The sequence below is a fragment of the Cervus elaphus genome, chromosome 20 (genome assembly GCF_910594005.1).
Source record: "Cervus elaphus chromosome 20, mCerEla1.1, whole genome shotgun sequence".
In the NCBI taxonomy this organism is placed as follows: domain Eukaryota; kingdom Metazoa; phylum Chordata; class Mammalia; order Artiodactyla; family Cervidae; genus Cervus; species Cervus elaphus.
Genome location: NC_057834.1, coordinates 72,714,649 through 72,729,795, shown reverse-complemented (window position 1 = coordinate 72,729,795; position 15,147 = coordinate 72,714,649). Strand labels below are relative to the sequence as shown.

At 49.8% G+C, this 15,147-nt stretch overlaps 1 protein-coding gene across 5 annotated transcripts in view; it reads right to left on the bottom strand.

The window, feature by feature from the left end:
- Window positions 1-15,147, bottom strand: part of BCAR3 (BCAR3 adaptor protein, NSP family member) — a 218,956-nt gene that overhangs the window by 9,088 nt on the left and 194,721 nt on the right. For 4 of the 5 annotated variants that reach the window (XM_043876123.1, XM_043876124.1, XM_043876122.1 and 1 more), the window contains 4 exons: window positions 11,684-11,787; window positions 9,657-10,309; window positions 4,600-4,715; window positions 304-475 (listed from right to left, as the gene is read on the bottom strand). In XM_043876123.1, coding sequence (XP_043732058.1) covers window positions 304-475; window positions 4,600-4,715; window positions 9,657-10,309; window positions 11,684-11,787 — 1,045 coding nt within the window. Of the gene's footprint in view, window positions 1-303; window positions 476-4,599; window positions 4,716-9,656; window positions 10,310-11,683; window positions 11,788-12,733; window positions 13,198-15,147 lie in introns of those variants that run through there. The other variant, XM_043876126.1, reaches the window with a different exon arrangement.

Genomic DNA, 15,147 nt, shown 5'->3' with positions numbered 1-15,147 from the left:
ATGTATCACCCTAACTGGTTCTTCAGGAACATCTGTTGTTCTTGAGGATGACTCTTCTTATTATACATCACAGAGAAAGTGTAGGTAGTCAGTGATTATCTGCTGTCTTTAAAAACAGAGCCAGAAACTTGCAACGCAGCTCTTGTTTGCCCCCTGATCAAAGCAGCTTTCACTAAGACACGATTTACCTTTTGAATTGACTAAAGTCACCTGTGGTTTGCCAGGCATGGACTTGAAGACCACTTTGCAGGGCATTAAGTACACCCAGGCCCACAGGGCTGCACACAGCAAGTGGAAATTTACCTGTGGCATTTCCAAGGCCTTCATGATGGCTGAGAAAGAATAGAGGTCCCCCATGGAGTCTTTCAGTTCCACTGCCACCTGGATGATCTTATTGAGGGTGGCTGCTCTCTCCTCCAGACTGCCCGTGCAGCCCAGAATGTCCACTGCAATGCCGATGGCCATCGTGTTGTGTCTGAAAGGAAGGAGATGAGCGATCAGGCTCAGGGCTAATAGGACCAGGAGGAAATGAAACCAAACTGGCCAAACTGCTTTGCACCATTTGCTGCTGTCTTCCTGAGACACACTGGCAGCTCACACAGTTAGGGTGCTGATTGCAACAGAGGGACCACCCCCATCAGAGTGACTGCAGAAGGGCCTCAGTGGGCATCCTGTGGAGAATCAAAAAGGACAGATACCCCAGGACATGGAGTGTTCAACCCTGGAGCAAGCGGCATGAAAGGGCCTTCCTGTGCTGAAGCTGCTCAGAAGTGCACGTGCTCCTTGTCCCTCTCACCATGACAGGTCCGCGGAGACGCCAGGTCCCCAACACACTGAGGAATCCTTTCCTCAGGGAAGTCCCTAAGCCCCCTGGACTGGGGGATGGAAGGGACAGAAAGATGAGATAATATGCTTGATCCAGGAAGACAACATGGATGTGAGAACAAGGGATGAGGAGCTAAGAATAGAGTGGCTTGGGTCAAGGGGCCAGAGAGTGAGTGGAAATGTGGACAAAGACTCAACAGTGAGCTGGCAGGATTTCTCTGTAAGGTCAGACCCTCACAGAAAGAAATTTTGTATCTACCAACAATCCTCCCTTTCTCACCCTGAACACCACGGGTCAACTGCGCAGACCCAGAACAGGAAGCAGAGTGGTCTTTTCTGTACAGACAATGGGATGGATATGAATGGGGTTGCAGAGAGGTCTCCTTCCTGGTGGCAGCAGGAAGCCTGCCTCTCCCTCCCTCTGTGGCCCAGGAATGGGCATTCCCCACCTTGGGCCAGAGTGAAAGTGAAAGTTGCTCAGTTGTGTCTGACTCTTTGTGAACCTATGGACTACACAGTGCATGGAATTCTCCAGGCCAGAATACTAGAGTGGTTAGCTGTTCCCTTCTCCAGGGGGTCTTCCTAACCCAGGGATAGAACCCAGGTCTTCTGCATTGCAGCTGAGCCACCAGAGTGGCCTTGGGTAAATTTCTCTCCAGGTACTGGTACGAGTGCTGAAGGTGAAGCGCTGATTCACAGCTATGGTCGCTACAATATGACTTGCCTCTGAAATTCTGGGGCCACCTTGTCCTGGAAATTCACAGCTAAGGATGATATTCCACGCTTCCTGTGCTGGTCTCCTCCTCACTCTTCTAGAGCAAAGAGAGGAGTGATTCATCTAGTGGCTAGCATTACCAGTTTCTCCAATGATTTTTAAATCAGTAACAGGCTCTGCTGTCTCTGAGCGTTTGCACATGTGGGTGTGCAAGGTGGTTGCTCAAAGTGTGACCTTAGGCTGTTACCTGACTGCTCCACTCCCCTAGTTCCTCATCTCTAAAACGGGAACAAGGGCTGTTGTGAGAAAGACTGTGTGTGTGTGTGTGTGTGTGTGTGTGTATAAAGATAATTAAAGTGCCTGACTCAGCAGTACCTAGCAAATAGCAGTTGTTACTACACTGGTATCTATGTGTGCATTTCTCCCTCTGTATCTTGGTCCCTTTTGCCTGTCTCTCTTTCCTTTATCTTCTTTTGCTAATTTCCTGTCTTTCTTAATCAATGGATCTTTGAAATAGACTTAAAGTATATTTTTATTATGTTAAACTTATTGAAGAGTTCTGTTACCCATTTGCAAAGTGTTAGGGTTGAGATGAACATTTTAGCTGTTTAATAGTAAACTAACTTCCCATGTTGCCTTCAATTGATTCTTTAGTCAATGTTTTTTTCCTGTGTTTTAATGGCCCTTAATAAAAGACAGGTTCTCTATTTCTTTAAGACCTGGCTTTATAACAACAGTTAATTGGGTAATTATATCCATCCATTCGAACAACATTTGCCTCAAATCTCCTGCACACACTGCCTTGGGAAAAACAGCTCAGCAAGGCAAGTGTGTAGCAGAAGCTCCTGAGGTGGGTAAGAGACACAAAACATTTCAGAAGGACATCTCTGCTCACTCGCCTTGGAATGGGTGGTGGTAAGTTTAAAATGGAGGGGGGTTTATATTAGACTCTCAAACACAAGGGTATCATCTGATCCTGCAGGACTGCTATAACCTTTATTTAGTAGACATATTGTAATGGAGAGAACCACTCCCCAGGCCCTAGCAGGTAGATCCCACAGGTCAGTTCTGGATGGGGAAAAAAGCAAAGAGCCAGACCCCAGGCAGGCAGCAATCAGGAGAAAGAGGAAATGGATGTAGACAAGAGTGGAAGTCAGAAAATAGCCCAGAGAGAAGCCACAAGCCTGCTGACCTCAGCCTGCGCACCCATAATGCATGCCCAACACAGCTAATGAAACTGATAAAATTTAAAGGCCTGCAGGGCTTCCCTGGTGGCTCAGCGGTAAAGAATCCACCCGCCAATGCAGGGAATATGAGTTTGATCCCTGGTCTGGGAGGATCCCACGTGTTGCAGAGCAAAAAGGCCCACAGGCCACAGCTATTGAGCCTGTGCTCTGCAACAAGAGAAGCCCCTGCAATGAGAAGCCCGCACACTGCAACAAAGAATAGCCCTTGCCTGCCACAACTAGAGAAAGCCTGTACAGCCACGAAGACCCAGCACAGCCACAAATAAATAAGGCCTGCAACTGGGGAGTTTTCAGTCTGAAAAGCATCACAGGAGAAACAGGGATGCATGGCAGCACAGCTGGTCTCTGCTGAACCAACGACCATGGGCCCAGACCAGGAGGGAGGGCAGGTTAGTGGAAATGAGAAGCCAGGCCCCTGGGGCACGGGGAGGGAAGAGGATGCCTTGGAGAGCAGGGCTGGCATCTAGAAGAGTGAGCAGGGCAGGCAGGGAAATTCAGAAGTCAGACCTACCACTGCCCAAAGACACTGAACAACAAGCTGACAAGCATGCCGGGACAACGGCAGCAGGGCCACGTCCTGCCCTCCTGCCCCCAGAAGTCTCCGTTCGGCACTCTGGGTGCTTCCTGCGGGAGGCAAAGCAACCGAGGCACTGGAGCCATTTATTTGCTTCAGTCGGGTAACCTTGAAAGCAGCTGTTACCAACTCTCCCAGGCCATTTGAAATATAGTGTTTACTTTCTAGGGGCTAGCGGGAGTCTAGGACTACAAAGTCCACAAACCACATATGGCTATATTTATACACTTAAAATGCTGAAGAGTAAAATAAAACATTTCATCCTTCAGTTGCCACATTTCAGGTGCTCAGTAGTCCCCAGTGGCTAGTGGATGCTGTCAGGAGATTGCTGCCATCAGTGTTGTATTGGACTGCACTGTGACCCAGAACATCACAGAAAACCATGGGCGGGGATGATGGTGCTAGGGCCCCAGCTTCTGAAGCATCACTGTCCTCTTCTCAGGAGAAGCCAGGGCCCTGGCTGCCCACTAAAGACCACTCGAGTGCTGTGGTAACTGGGAAGCTGGTTGGAAAAACAGAAAACTCCAGATAACAAAACAGTCTTGCCCCAAACAACTATCTTTTCATGTGTATCAAAAAGGCCAACTTCTGTGATAATATGAGATTCTAGTCTAGTGCTTCTTAAAAACATGCCCCGCTACTTCTGCCTTTCTAATTTCTAAATATCTGACGTGAGTGGGTTTTAATGGCCAGCCAGGGCCCTGGCTTTCCATGAGAAGAGGGCAGTGATGCTTCAGAGGTCGGGGGCCTGAGCGCCTCATCCCTTGCCCTCTGATCCCCCATTTGTCCACACTTCAAAAAAAAACACTGTTCAGACCCTGTCCTTCCCAACTCCCCCCACAAATCCCCACTTCATTCCTAAAGCAGACAGAGGGGCTGCAGCTCAGGCTGGAGGGACGCGGCATGGCACCCCCGCTCCGTCTGCCTGCAGCACTGCTCCCACCCCAGGCCAGCAGGGGTGACGGTCACCTGTGTTCCAGGGCTGAGCCTCTGCCGGCTTCTCCATCTGCCCATGGAGCAGGGTCGCGAACGTGCTTATCTGTTCCCTGACTTCCTCTTTGCCACCTGAGCTTCTCCAGGAATTCTCTGGTCATGGCTTCTGGGAAAGGCCTTCAGGGGCCCTACTTCCTTGAGCGAGGTGGCCCTGGGGCAGAGGGTACCTGGCCTCTCTCTGAAACCTGTAGCTCTGACAGCCTGTGGAGTTGAAAGGACCATAAGTACAGAACAGCACTACTCACCTTTCAATGATGTCCAGGCGCAGCTGGTGACCGTAAGGCAAGGTGATGAGCTCCAGCCCTGAGTTCACGCCCATGTTCTTCCTCATCTCTTCCGAGACTTCAAGTATCCTCGCGACCTGTCAAGAACACAGGTTGAAATGAACTGGACCAGGAAGTGGGCTTGCTGCCAACATGGAAAGAAATACACTAAACTGGGAAACTGTGGATGCACTTGACTTGTTGCACTTCTTTTTGAGCAGCAGCATCTGAAAATACAGTTTTAATATACTATTTGGAGGCTTTTGATACATATACTGGAATGTAAAACCTGGCAGGAAAGTACCTAGATTGGTCTGCAGATTTGGTGTTTCTGCCCGGCCAGAGAATGGTGTGGTTCTTCGAGCTTATATCTAACATGGCTGGATCCTGCTGCTAGATTTGCCGCCAACAGCAGGACTGTGTGTGCGTGGAGCAGACTGATCCCCGGCAGTGGAAAAGTGGAGCTGCGTCCAAGTGCCACTCTGCTGCAGGCTCTGCCGTTCATGTTCTCACTTAATGGCAGGGCTGGCTCCTATTACCCGTAATTACGCCTCTCCTGGGCTCAGTAAACGCATTGTACATCTGGAAACTATTAGAAACATGTACGGCTATGTGAAACCCGAGGTCTCAAACACACCCACTTCTCCCCCTGAGAGGTCTTCCTTAAAGAAAATCTGGTTTGTTTGTCCCACTCAGCACGCCCCATCTCAGTTCCAGTGTGTGATCACAGCTTATTGGAATCAGGTATTAGTTAACTATAATCACAGCTTATAGTTATTACATTACCTCCAAATGCTACAACTGAGTCAGGGCATCTCTAAGACGGGGCTGGTGACACTCACAGAGCACTGATATGTTGATACTAACAGTGCAACGAGCAGATGTGCGTGTGTGCTAAGTCGCTTCAGTTGTGTCCGACTCTGCAACCCTAGGGACTGGAGCCTGCCAGGCTGTCCATGGGATTCTCCAGGAAAGAATCCTGGGGTGGGTTGCCATGCCCTCCTCCAGGGGATTTTCCCATTGAACCGGCATCTCCTGTGGCTTCTGCATTGCAGGCAGATTCTTAGCTGCTGAACCACCAGGGGAGGTCCAGCTAACAGATATAATGGGTCAAACCGTCCCTGGACATGTGGCAGGCACAGGACAATTCCCTTGTTCCTGTGGAGTTGTCCTCCACTATAATTATCCTGAGCATATGAACAGTCCAGGTGTCTTCATAACAGTCCACCAAAAACATCTGGCAGTTTAGCTGATATTATTAACCTTGACCTTTAACTTCTGTAGTTGAGCAAAGGCACCACCATCAGCCCTGGGGACGAGCTGTCCAGTGCAGACTCCAGAATAAGACTCAGGATTCATCTGCTCTCGGCCTCAGTTTCCCTTTCTCTAAACAACTGCTGAGTTTACCTTCCTCAAGGACTTTGCCAAGGATTAAATGACCCTAAAACCCGAGCTCTTTACAAAGCCAAGTTATGAATCACTGGCCACGTGCAAGGGGGAAGAATTCTGGCCTGATCTCTGGAAAGAGATTTACGCCTGGACCATGGCAAGGCAGCCCAGATGCACACCCTGGTCACCTGCAGCACACACACTTTGCTTGTTTAGACATCTGCCCTGTTAGAGGCTCCAAACCTAACACATTCAATAGCAATAGCAAGAGTCAGAGGGTTGTCGTTGATTCACTTTTATTCTGGAAGCTGTTTTCCCCTCTGGCCTGTTTTCCTTCAGTGTAAACATGCAGTCCCCTGGTCACTTTCCTGACGTATTACCAGGAAATGCCAACACCTGGTTGCCCCAAGGCTGAGCTCTGGGACAAGGGGTCCTGAGGTCACAGTGCAGCCTGGATTAGGTCTCCTGGGAAAGCCTGGGGCCATGCTGCTCAGAGATGGAGAGGAAGGACGAGCACTTCTAGAGGATTCACTGTGAGCTGGACCCGGCAGAGCAGGATGACACCCGTCCCCATGAGACCCGGCTGCCTTCTGCTCTCCTGATCTTAGCCATCCTGGCTCTGCAGGGTCTCCTAGTTCCGCCCGCTCCTCATCTGACTGCCTGGGGAATGGCTGTGGTGACCCAGCCTTCTTCCCAGCTGCCAGGAACCATCTACGGAAAAATGAGGTCGCCGTCTCGGTTGCCCTCTGTAGAGGACTCTGATGGGCGCTCTGCACTTACGGGCCTGTCTCCCTCACTGAAACACTGCAGAGTGCCCTGAAGGCAGCAACCTGGAAAGAGTCCAGAAGTAGAGACTTAAAGAAAGACAGATTTTCCAGGCCCTCCCCCTGCGGACCTCATTTCCCTCACTACCCATCCAGAGTGAATCCTCCATAAACCAATACCCCTCCCTCCTATGGTTCTTGGCCTCTCAGTCTCTGCAAGTGTGCGCTGCCTGCCACCTGGAAGATGCTTTTGTGTTCGGCATCACCAACTCGTATTCAGGCTTCAAAGCTTGTCTCAGAAATCCGCACCCTGACCCCTCCCTCCAGTACGTTTGAGACCCTACCCTGGAGGTCCTGCAGAGCACCTGGACCGTGGTCCGAATTCTATGTCACTGTCGCTCCTGCCTCTCCCACCATGACCTGGCCTGACCTGACCTGGCCCACAGTTGGTGTTCAATCAAGGCTCAATACATAACACTAGGGAACCGTCACCCAGCCTCACTCTGGGGCAGGCACCGTAGAGGGCTTTAGTCTTCACAAGCACCTGGGTTGTGGCGCTCTTCTCCCTTTAGAAACTCTTGAGAGGCAGGGGAGGTGGTGTTAGACTCAGGCAGCTCACCCCCAGAGGCCAGGCCCTTGGCCACTGGGCCTGTCTCCGTCTAGCTTCTGCAGAGACAAGTGGGTAAGGCAGGGCGTTACCCATTCACAGGGTGGGAGCGGCTCAGTGGACGCCCACCCAGCCCCAGCCTCAGGAGGGGCTTACCCTGCTGCCTCCGGGCACTCAGGACCACCCACAGCCCCCACAGGCGGGGCTCTGGGCACAGGTGGGAACCAGCACTTGGGCCCTGGATGCTGCCCTTCGTCAGCTCTAGGCTCCCGGGTGGGCTGGTCTGGTTGTAGTTAGAGTCAGATCAGTGACAACAGCCTTTGTTTTACTTCTTAGTAAAACAAGCTCGCTGCTCTTGCTCTGTTGGCAAAGCCCTGAAATCAGTAGTTCAGGAAGAGGATAAGGAAATGAGGGAGGAAGGAAGATGAAACAGCCCCACCCTGGGGACTGGGGGTGGGCTCATGGTCAGGGTCTCCGGCTCAGGTCTCTGCCTCGCTGCCTGGGGGCTCCATCCAGGCCTCTTCCAGGGGTGCCTAAAAGCATACGGGGGGAGTGGGACCCCCACCAGGAGGACAGACGCAGACAGAGAAACAGAACAAAGAGGAGGCTACACATTCCTTCAGCTGAGAACAGACAGCCAAGGCAGTGGGAAGGTTCCAGACTCTGCTGTGAAGAGCAGTCGGGCCTCTCACCTCCTCCTAGACTACTACCAAGTCCTGCCTGAGAACACAGCGGGGAAGCATTCATTTCCTCCCAGAAATTAGGCTGTTCTGTAAACCCAGAGCCATGTTCCCACAAGGAACTTCCACCACCGAGAACTCAGACAGGTTCACACCAGGCTCCTGGCCTGCTGGTGTGGTTCTGCTGTCTCAGATCCAGGGCCTATTCATACTAACTAGAACAGGAGACTAAATCCTCTCCCTGCCCAAACAGGTTTAGCTCCCTCTGAATGAGGTAAGGTCTTAACAAGGAAAATTATCTGACCACTTGGGGCCCTGCTCAAGGACATCCAGCGAACCACACAGACAGCCCTTGTTCCTCCAACACAGCCCCGTTCCTGGCAGCCCCTTGGCTGTTCGCCCCAAAACAGCCAGCGAGTGCTTAATATTCCTCAAGACTGCTTTGGGAGGTCCCATGTGCCCTGTGAGCCTCCATCAACCAAGGAACTCCCTGGGGAATGCTTGGAGATTAGATTTCCTGCCATGATTCATGACCCAGGAAATTTATTTAGGAAAACCAGTTCCTCAATAAGCCCTGACCTTTGAAGCTAATTGACTTCACTGAGCTACAAACGAAAAAGGGCTTTAAATCTAAGGCCTCATCTGTTGCTCAAATGAAGGGATCTGTCTCCTTATATTAAGGGGTGGGCTGGGCACACCCCAGCCTTAAACGCTTGCTTTCGAGAAATTACTCTGAAGGATGAGGCTGTCTTGGGGCCAGCTATGAACAAAAGCCACCCATATCTAAAAGAAATGCCTCCTATCAAAAATGTTGATGATAACAATTTAAAAAAAAATGATGACATAAATAGAGGTTTATATAGTCACATGGAAAGACAGTCATGCTATGTTGTTCTATGAAAGAAAAAAGGTTTGAAGTGGTATGCATAGGCCTGTGGCATTTCTGTGGTAAACAAATAGATATGCATGCAATTATTTACACATCTACTGGCGGAACAAATGTTAACAACGGTGATCACCAAGAAACTGGATTTTGTGTGGTTTTCATTTTTTCTTTTCTCCTAATCTGTATTGTGTAATTTTTCTAAAATGATATCTTTTATAATTGTTTTATATTTTTTCTAAACTGAGCAAGTAACTTTAAAAATTTTACCCTAAAGACCATTTTCATAACAATAAAAATAAATATATAATGTACATATGTAGCATATAATAAAATAAAAACCACGAAGGCCCTGCTACTCCAGAAACTCCATTTTCATCTACAATCTACTCTTCTTTGGACTTGACTTCACCAGTTCTGATGGAGTGAGGCAGAGGGAGAACTGAAAATCCACACGAGCTGGGAGAAGGGCACGGCAGGGGTTGGGGGAGGAGAGCAGGGCCCTGGGTGGCCCTGTGTCCTTCTGTCCCAGGTGAATTTCACAAGTTTCCTGCCTGGGCAAGGGTTGTCACAGCCTGGGTTCCCACCCCTTCAATAAACCCCACACCCAGGTCATCATCTCCGTTGTCCTATGAGCAAACAAGTCACAAAGTAAGGCAGAATGAGGCCCAGACAGAGCCCCCTTCCAAGCCTCTGGAAATCCCTCCAGCACCTACCTTGCAGTCCGTGCTGAGCAAGTGCTGGGCGATGACCTTGGGGTCATTGTTGGTGAACAGTTCTTTTGCACGCTTCAGCATCGAAGTTTCCAGGGGCTTGTTCTCAGGAGGAAGCAGCTTCGACTCAAAGTCATTGGGCTTGAACGAAGAGGTGGTCTCTAGGAGAGGCATCACAAATGTGTCCTGGTCCTCCCGCCCTGTGTCCCCTGGGGCTGGCGGCGGCTTCCAAGGCCTTGTCCTGTCATCATCATCAAGGATCAAGTAGCTGGTGTCAGAGTTCCGGGTGCTCAGCCCCCCATTCTGCTTAGCTGTCAGCAACTCCACGTAGCTGTCCTGGGCACAGAAGGGCAGCCTAGATGCCCCATCATAGCCGGCCGCCAAGGCTGGGTTCAGTTCACAGTAGTTGGCTTCAGAGCTGAGCCAGATAGATGGAGACGGGGGAGCTTTGAGCAGGGGTGCCTTGCAGGGCTTGGGGGGCGGCTTGGGGCATAGCTGGCTGTCTGAGCCCCTCAGCGCCTCCCCTGGCCTAGCATCCGAGGAGACCCTCCGCACCACAGCTGGACTCAGAGTTGGCTCGCTACCCGTCCTGAACACTGGTGAGCTCGGGCAGGGGCTTGTGCCCACACCTGGGGACTGAGGGGGCAGCTTACCACCTGTGGAGGATAACAGAGGGTCAGAAAAAGCTCGGCTGTGAGGAAAACACAAAACAGACAAAACTAGAGTGACAGCTTCTGGCCCTCAATTCATACCCTAGAGTTTTGATTTTTACCCTCAAAAGACAAGCCAGTATGAACACTACAGGTCTGGTCTAGAGCAGTCAAGAGCATGTCAAGGGCAATGGTGGCCCCACGCCACTTCTTGGGGAATTCTAAATCCTGGTGACTGCCCACAGCTGGGCAGCTATGCCATTTTGTGGTCACGGAAGGTTATACAGTCAAAACAGGGAAATACATCGAGCTTGGAGGGCGGTGAGTAAACTAACCTTGCCCTAAGAAACATGTCTTTAGTCACATAGTGTAAAAGAGGGAGGGCCCTGAGTCACTCTCAAAGCCAGAGTGGATCCTGCCAGCTTTAAGGAAGAGACAGACACACATGGGGAAGGGAGAAAAAGATGCTGAGAAAAACCACTTTCAAGTAGTTCATGAAGGGGTGAGAAGAAAAATCACCCTGTGGTTCCCCAAGGAAGGTGAGTTACAAAAATAATGAAAAACAATCCCATTGCCTATTAACACAATTGCTTAGCTGGTTCCCCCACATTCCATACCATCTCACTCTTCCAGTTGTGACAGCAGAATGGAGAGGAAGCGGGGTTTCTACTAGGAACCCCAAAACCAACCCACTTACCCTCTCTCCAGGGAGGAGACTAAGGGGAAGGCGTGTTCGTTATGATGACCACCAGTTAGCAGCTGGGCTCAGGGTCAGGAAACCTAGGTTCAAATGTTGGCTTTACCACTTACTAGATGCATCTAGACAGGTCAATTATATCCATGCCTCAGTCTCCTCACCCCAAAGAGGAGAATAACCATGCTCACCTTAAAGGCTTCTTATGAGCTTAAAAGCTAGCAGACATTAAGCATCCAGGCTTTCCTGGTGGCTCAGATGGTAAAGAATCTGCCTGCACTGCAGGAGACCTGGGTTTGATCCCTGGGCTGGGAAGATCCCCTGGAGAAGGAAATGGCAACCCACTCCAGTATTCTTGCTTGGAGTATTCCACGGACAGAGGAACCTGGCGGGTTACAGTCCATGGGCCCACACAGAGTTGGACACAACTGAGTGACTAACACACACACAGACACACAGAATACATGGGGTCGCAAAGAGTCGGACACAACTGAGTGACACGCACACATACAAAGCATCCGGCTCAGCGATTCGCATCTGGATACAGTTCTATGAACCCCTCAGCCTCCAGACGTGGAGTCTCATGTCTTTCCCAAATTACGTGACCAGATGGAGCAGGGGAGAGAGCCTGCAGAAAATCAGGGGAACACTGTCACCCTCCTCACCCCAAATTCCCAAAGACCTACCAATTGGCAGGTAACTTTCCGACTGGTGGGCTTTGAGGGACAAGGCTCTTCTGTCCTGCATGTGATCCAGGCAGGCTGGCTGGCTCCCACTCTTCTCTTTATTTCTGAAGCAAAAGACAGATAGGGCAGAAACATGTCATTAAATCGTAAAACCTTTAGGCAACGTCATGGAAAGTTTTAAAAAAAGAAAAAGATTGCTCAGAACGAGCGTGCTCCTGTACAGCCTAAGAGTCAAGGAATGTCGGCTGGAGGAGGAAATCACTGACGGGGTGATTAGTACATGACTGTGCCATGGGCTTCTTGCTGTGTCCCCAGGAGCCATCCAGTTAGATCCTAGGCTGCTGCTTCTGAGTCCTTCCATCCTGTTAAGCAGAGCAGGGTAAAGGTTTCAAGATACTCTCAGGAAAATCTGATAAACTGGAATGTGTACTTTCAACAGCGCCTAAAATTACTTACAGACCCAGGAGCAATGACTTGTATAACTAACACGCGTCCTCTGCCAAGCCTCACAGTGTCACAGTTAGGAAGGAGACTGTGGGGCAGTTTCCATTTCAGTGGAAAGTTCAGTGGAAAGTTCACCGTCCCCCAAATAACCTGCAGGATTGCCCAGGGAGGTTGTCATGCCCATTCAAAAGGACCCCACTGGGGGATCCCCTGGCCAGCCTCCTCGGGCTGAGTCCGGGAAAGGGCCGAGGGTCATCAAGCAAGCTGGGAGGCACAGAACACAGCATCGCAGGGAAAGTAGACCCTAACGACACAATTCACCAGCATGGCTCTGCCCCTTGCCAGTTCAGACTGGCAGTGTCTCTAATCGCGAAGCAGAGCGCAGCAGCGCAGGGAAAGCAGGCCAGCAGACCCTGACGACACAGTTCGCCAGCATGGCTCTAACCCTGCCCGTTCAGATCGGGAATTACTCTAATTAGCACCAAAGAACAGAATCTCTCGTTAGCTAAAACAGAAAGCACTGCACCAGTCGAGTTGTAAGGAACTTTAGTCGCCACCTCCAACCCCCAAACTTATGTTACAGAAATTGTGAAAGTTCTTTCCTACCTTTGCAGACAACCAGAGGAAAAAAAAACAAACCAAACAGCCCCCGAACTCCAGCAACAGAGAAATTCCAGCAACCCCTCAGAGATAAGGCAGGGCAGAGGGCAAATTCCAAAAGGCAGTGGCTTCAGTGAAGCGATATTTAAGCAGTGATCCCCGCCAGTAGTCAGACTCCGTGGTCATACACTGGCCTGGAATGTAACCTGGCTGAGCGCACACCTTTTCGGGGGTTGGGGGGGGGCAACCATCTGGCCTGACGTCAGGGAATGTGGGGAGCCACTGGCGGGCAGGCGGAGGGGCAGGGCTTCCAGCCATCTTCCTTGTTGAGTCCACCCCACCCCCACATCTAGGTCTTTCTGGACCTGCAGCCTATGCCAAGTGTGATAAGGCTTAGGGAGCTCTGCTTTCAAAGGGCAATCCCCAAGAGTGGCTCTGTTAGGTTTGCGTTATCAACATGGAGACTTTCTAAGCTTTTCTTTCATTTTTATCTTAAAATTTTTTTTTTTTTTGTATTTTAAATTCAGGTTGCTGAAGGTAGACCAAGGGGCCTCCCTTCCCAGCACTGTTTCTAGCAGGGGTTCTGTGGGTCACCCTGGCTCTGTTCACATTAACTCTCTACTCATCAGTTCATCAACCAACCCCTACTCCCAAAAGAACAGAAGATAGCGTTTTAATATTAGGCTGGTACAAAAGTAATTGCAACTTTGGACTGTGAATTTTAAATCTTATAACTAGGCTCAAACACATCTTTATTAATCAAAATAAGAACCATTACAATCAACGTGTTTCTTTGCCAAGGAGAAATAAGTTTGTTTATTCCCGTAGCATAAAAATCCATGCTTTGAGATTCAATGAACTCTTTCGGAAAGCATTTTCTGCCTCCTGCTGGATGTGGAAGTATTTTCCCTGTGAAAAGTTGTTGAGATGAGAGGTCAGGTGAATATGGCAGATGAGGCAAAACTTTGCAGCCCAATTTGTTCCGCTTTTGAAGTGTTGGTTGTGTGACATACGGTCAGGTGGTGTGGAGAAAAATTGGGCCCTTTCTGATGACCAGTGGAGCTTCCCTGGTGGTTAAAGCATCTGCCTGCAATGCAGGAGACCCGGGTTCGATCCCTGGGTCGGGAAGATCCTCTGGAGAAGGAAATGGCAACCCACTCCAGTATTCTTGCCTGGAGAATCCCATGGATGGAGGAGCCTGGTGGGCTACAGTCCACGGGGTCGCAAAGAGTCAGACAAGAGTGAGCAACTTCACTTTCACTTTTGATGACCAATGCCAGCTGCAGCTGTTGCAGTTTTTGGTTCATCTCATTGATTTGCTGAGCTTACTTCTCAGATGTAATGGTTTCGCTGTGATTCAAAAAGTTGTAATGGAACAGACTGGCAGCAGACCACCAAACAGTGACCATGACCTTTTTTTGGTGCAAGTCTGGTTTTGGGAAATGCTTTGGAGCTTCTACCCAGTCCAACTGCTGAGCTGGTTGTCGTCAGCTGTCATATAAAATCCACTTTTCATCGTGCGTCACAATCAGGTTGAGAAATGGTTCGTTGTTGTTGCATAGAATAAGAGAAGATGACACTTCAAAATGACAATTTTTTAAATTTGTGGTCAGTTCACGACGTATCCACTTATCAAGTTTTTTCACCCTTCCAGTTTGCTTCAAGTGCCAAATAACCGTAGCGTGAGTTCTTTGGCAACTTCTCATGTAGTTGTAAGAGGAGCTTCGAAGATGCTCTCAAATGGTTGTTGTCAACTTTCAATGGCCAGCCACTATGTTCGTCATCTTCAAGGCTCTCATCTCCTTTGCAAAACTTCTTGAACCACCACTGCATTGTACATTCGTTAAAAGTTCCTGGGCCAAATACATTGTTAATGTTGCAAGTTGTCTCTGCTTTTGACCCATTTTGAACTCGAATAAGAAAATCGCTTGAATTTGCTTTTTTTCTAACATCATTTCCACAGTCTAAAATAAATATAATGCATAGCTTCTTGCCAACTTTCCTTTTTTGGCAGTTAGATAACATGCACAAGGACTCTTCGCTGCATGAGAGACAAGTCCCGCATTAACCCAGGGCACATCACTTGTAATAGACGGTGGGGCTAGCTCAGCATTCAGTTCTCTGAACTCTTCTGCCCAAGATCCCCCAAGGGTCAGCCTGCAGCTCCCAGGCTCTCAAAGTCTTCTGTCTTAGGAATCTCATCTCTTCTGACCTAAGTCAATCACCCTTTCTGTGTGGACCAAGTCCTCATCTAAGCTTTCAGGACTAACTTTGCTCCCTAACTCCAGAACTGTTGCTGGACATGGGGCCCTTTGCAAGCCCACAGCCGCACCTCAGATGGGGCAACTGGTTTTCCTCCAAAGTCTACCCGCTCTGGTCCCTCCTGCGGTATCTGACTTGCCCGTCTCCACCTCCCCACA